The sequence below is a fragment of the Camellia sinensis genome, chromosome 9 (genome assembly GCF_055761805.1).
Source record: "Camellia sinensis isolate YWXY chromosome 9, ASM5576180v1, whole genome shotgun sequence".
Taxonomy (NCBI): domain Eukaryota; kingdom Viridiplantae; phylum Streptophyta; class Magnoliopsida; order Ericales; family Theaceae; genus Camellia; species Camellia sinensis.
Window position 1 is genome coordinate 7589937 of NC_138969.1, and position 5328 is coordinate 7595264.

At 29.3% G+C, this 5328-nt stretch overlaps 1 protein-coding gene across 2 annotated transcripts; it reads right to left on the reverse strand.

The window, feature by feature from the left end:
• LOC114309286 (plasma membrane-associated cation-binding protein 1) lies at positions 1-2023 on the reverse strand. Of its 2 annotated transcripts, none has more exons than XM_028254991.2 (5): positions 1811-2023; positions 1381-1525; positions 1203-1292; positions 655-739; positions 1-530 (listed from the first exon to the last, which is right to left on the reverse strand). In XM_028254991.2, exons 2-5 carry the CDS (start codon positions 1489-1491, stop codon positions 217-219), a joined length of 600 nt encoding a protein of 199 aa, XP_028110792.2. In that variant the 5' UTR covers positions 1492-1525; positions 1811-2023; the 3' UTR covers positions 1-216. The 2 variants fall into 2 exon arrangements, with proteins under 2 accessions (XP_028110792.2, XP_082742190.1); XM_082886064.1 differs by having other exon boundaries at positions 1610-1868.
• Between the last annotated feature and the right edge of the window lie 3305 nt (positions 2024-5328).

Genomic DNA, 5328 nt, shown 5'->3' on the forward strand with positions numbered 1-5328 from the left:
GAGAGGGAAAACTGAGGACTCTATGGAACTGTAAAAAATATTACAAATTCACAAAACCAATAAATACAAAATGAACATGACACCTTTCAAAAACCAAATCAAAACAGTTTATGTCACAAATTACACTGAAATAAAGGTAAAAGAACAAAGAATAACAAATCAAATTTCTTTTCCTCCTTAATCTGAAATAATATAGTTCCATCCTTGTTCATGTGATCATGGCTTCGGTGGCTCTGCCACCACTGGTTCTTCCACCTTTGGTGGCTCTGTGGTGACCGGAGCTGGCTCTGCCACTGCTGGTTTAGCCTCAGCCACCACAACCACAACCTCTTCTTTCTTTTCCTCTTCAACCACTACCTCCTTCTCTTTGCCTTCTGCTGCAGTAGAGGTTTCTGCTGGTGGCTCCACCGCTTTCTCCTCAATGACTATAAATGTTGATACCTTCTCAAATACAAAGAAGATTGGTCCTGGAACCAATGTTGGCCCCAAAGTTGAAGCTGCTTCGCAAACTGGCTTCGATCCCGGAAACTCTGTAAGCACAATCCATAATTATATACTGTCTGATATCAATCGATATATGATCAGATATTGTTATATAAAATCATATATATATGTATATATATATAAATGAGATGAAGGAGAGGAGAAAGGTACCTATTTTAACAAGCTCATCAAGGAACTTCTGAACTCCAGCTGAGTGCGTCTTTAGACCCGCATCCTTGGGTTCCTTAACCAAAGCCTTTTTTTTTTTTTTTTTTTTAAATTAGGACAAATCAGATGTTAGATGAATATATATATATATATATAATGAATTAAAATCTAAAAAGAAGAGGGAAGTTTTGACAGGATAAATTGTAAAAAGTACACCATAATGCTCTTAAAAATGTTCTTTTAGATGATTAATTGAAATAAAGGACATTATATTTTGTTGAATATCTAATTTTTTAAAACTAACTTACATTTCAATAATATAACCTATATTTACTCTTATTATATCACGTTTTAAATCCGTTTTAACAAATGATGTGTTTCATATAACATCCATATGTATACATAAGAAAAATTATTGCTTACTTTCAGAGTATCATGTGACATTATTTATATGATACTTGTGACAATGAGAAATCACAACACACTAAGTTGGTCATCATTGGTTTCTTTCTTTTTTATTTATTTATTTATTTTTTGAAGAAAGAAATTACCTTGATCTCAGCTGATGAAGCCTCATAGATTTCAACAACTTTAGGCTGGAGCTCAGTCTTCTTCTCTTCAAACTCTTTGGTGTATTCTTCCTAAAATATATATATAAGTGACATGTATATATATGATCAAAATATTCATTGAAGTGAAAAGGAGAGAAATTAAAGAATTGGAAATAACCTTAGAGTCATCGAAGGACTTGCAAGCTTCAGCAGCAGCAGCCTTCTTAGGACCATTTTTGTCAAAAACTTTCTTGATCTTTGGAAGAACCTTTGATTTCCAATAACCCATTCTGATCTCCTTTCTCAATCAACCCAAATAAGACCTAACAACAAAATAAAACCACACCAACATATATACAAACATTAATTATATATTAGAAGAAATCAAAAAATATTCACTGATATACCATTTGATACGAGATTTTGAACTTTGCATATATCGACCGATACTAATTGATAGCAAATGTGTTCATATCGCTGCTATCAATCGATATATGACTGTATCACCAGTATCGATATTGCATCCATCAATTTTTGCTTTCAAATTCAAAGGGAAAAAGATTTAGACAAGAATATTCAAGAATCTCCCTTTGTTAGTTCTCACTTACTTGCTAGGCTTCTTCTTGCAATCAAGAGAGACAGAGAAGGGAGAACTGTTTTGTGGCCAAGTGTGCTTCAAAATCAAGGCAAATATAAAGGAGGATTGAGTGTGTCAGCACAACAGTGTAGAAACTTGGCACCAAACAAGTCATAAGGTATTAACCCATGAGTTGGCCACTTAATTACATTAAATACCCATTTATATTCATTGATAACAAGCCAACGCACAAATGACATTGTTCTTGTCTGTATGCTTGTACAGCCAAGTGCCTAAAAAATTAGGGTGGGACTCTGGTTGTTGGACCTTTCCAGGTGGTTTGGTGGTGTCCGGTTTCTCATTATTATTTTTTTTTTTTTTTGATGATTTTGTTATATTTTTTATTATAACAAGACATATTAGTGAAGTATATAATTTAACGGTTCGAGTTAAAATTAAAAGAAAATGACATTAAAATTATACATCTTATACCGACATAATTTTACTTTAATTTTAAATAAATATTGTTGGATTACCACATCAAAATCATTGCAGAGATATCTTAATCTAGTTTAATGAGTAGGACATGAGGTGAGATTCATGTTTATTGATTATGGGTCACGGACTCCTTGTTACTATGATTTCAGTGGGACCAGAGTCAGTTTAAAGCTCAAATCTATTCTCATGCAAATTTTCGTATCAAATTTTTTGCATTGTAAGACTGTTTAAATTCTCTTTTATGGTCACATTTTGAGGGATTGTTATGTATTCTACACCTTTTTATCCCCCCTCCCCAAAAAAACTCCCCCCCAAAAAAAATCCATATGAATTTTTATCCAATAAAAAGTGTTTGAAAATTAAGTATATGGTTTAAAACTAAATTTGGATTGTATATAAAATGAATTCCATCTACACTTGATTTTCTAGGCATTTTGTGTACACTTTTTTTAAACATGTTTTTATACCTTGTTAATTTGTAAATGATTAGAATAGGGTTTATATGGTAAATAAATGAGGAATCGCAGGGGTACAATGGGGAAGGGGTGACAGCTGGCAATATCAATCGTGGGACCCAAACAAACCTTAAGATGTTGATCTGTAATGTGTGGTGTGTTATCTGTAATCAAATGTATTATAATGTTTTTATTTTATTTATGTTTTCCCCCCTCTTATTTGTGTGGCTTGGGCTTCACAGCTTCATCACATGGCTTCGCTGGTATAACTATTGTATGCATTTATGTTAATTTCAAAATGGCCCTTCATTTTCATGGCCATCCACCAAGTTTGCCCTTGCTAGATAATGTGGACAATAACAGCAATGTTAGAAATACAAAATAAGACATGTCTTAAAAGAAGTAAGGTCCACGCATGATGTGGGACACATATCTATATCTATACTATATATTAAGTAAAATGGAGTTTTAACCCCAAGCCTTGTGAGAGTTCCAATCTCTCAATTTAAATTTCCTGATTTTTTGATTTAAAAAAAAAATCTTAGCATTTATTAACTTCTCACAACCCCCAAGTCTTACCCTCATAATAACACTTTAATGCATTAAGAACAAGTATAAAAAAACTTCTTTGAAATCCAATACATATGAATTCCTTGAAAAGTCCCAACACATATGATTATTATCCCTCATAATAACACTTTAATGCATTAAGAACAAGCATAAAAAAAATTCTTGAAAAGTCCAACACATATGATAATTATCAAAATATTAAACTTTAATATAATATAATATAAAAAAAGACATTTAATTATTTGAAAAATCCAACACATATGATTATTATCAAAATATTAAACTTTAATATAAAATAAAAAAGAAAAAAATGAAGACATTTTAAAAAAAAAAACAAGACATTTAAAAATAGCAATTCACATATATGGATAATTGCAAATATATTAAGAAAAATGGGGTTTCTAAACTCTAAGCCTTGTGGGACCTCCAATCTCTCAATCTTAATTTTCTAAATTTTTGATTTAAAACAAAAAAAAAAAAAAACTCAGCATTTATTGATTTGGTTAAGATCCCCTGATCAGCATTTATTAACTTTTTCCAATCCACATGCCTGCATTTATTGATTTGGTCAAAATCCCTAATTAGCATTTAAAATCTCCTCATACAAATAATTATAGATACAGCCCGTGCATAAACCTTATGGGAGCTCTAATCTCTCAATCTTAATTTTAGAAATTTTTTATTTTAAAAAAAATATCTCAGCATTTATTGATTTAGTCAAAATCTCCTAATCAGCATTTATTAACTTTTTTCAATCCACATGCTTGCATTTATTGATTTGGTCAAAATCCCTGACTAGCATTTAAAATCCTCTCATACAAATAATTATAGATACAACCCGTGCATAGTTACTGCAGTAGCCTTTTTAATTTTTCCTGTATACTATGGTTAGTGATAAGATTGTTACGTTATTTTTATAAAAAATTTTAAAAAACATAATTTATATATTAAAGAAAATTAAAACAAATATAAATATATATAATTATTCCGTGCATCGCACGGGTGATAGGCTAGTTATATATTAAGTAAAAGGGAGTTTTTAATCCCAAACTTTGTGGGAGTTTCAATCTCTCAATCTAAATTTTCTGATTTTTTGATTAAAAAAAAAAAAAACTTAACATTTATTAACATCTCCTAACTCCCAAGTCTTATCCTCATAATAACACTTTAATGCATTAAGAACAAGTATAAAAAAAAATCTTTGAAATCCAACACATATGAATTCCTTGAAAAGTCTCAACACATATGATTATTATCCCTCATAATAACACTTTAATGCATTAAGAACAAACATAAAAAAAAATTCTTGAAAAGTCCAACACATATGATTATTATCAAAATATTAAACTTTAATATAATATAATAAAAAAAAGACATTTAATTCTTTAAAAAGTCCAACACAAATGATTATTATCAAAATATTAAACTTTAATATAATATAAAAAAAGAAGACATTTAAAAAAAAAAAAACTTAAAAATCACAATTCACATATATAAATAATTATAAACACAATAAAATAGGAAGACATTCATGTCTATACGTTTTTTTTATAAGATCTCCTCCATTATAATAAGATAGCACTTTATTTCTCTCATCTTATAATATATATATATATATATATATTATATATTATCTATCTATACTATATATTAAGCAAAAGGGGGTTTTTAACCCCCAAGGCCTGTGAGAGTTTCGATATCCCAATTTGAATTTTCTAAATTTTTTATTTTTTATTTAAAAAAAATCTCAGCATTAATTGATTTTGTCAAAATTCCCTAATCAGTATTTATTAAATTTTTTCAATCCACATGTCTTTCCACATGCCTGCATTTATTGATTTGGTCAAAATCCCTTAATCAGCATTTAAAATCTCATCATACAAATAATTATAGATACAATTCATGTATAGTTATTGCAGTACCCTTTTCAACTTCTCCCATACACTATGGTTAGTGATAAGATTGTTAAATTATTTTTATAAAAAATCTTAAAAAAAGTCTACAACAAATATAAATCAAACACATA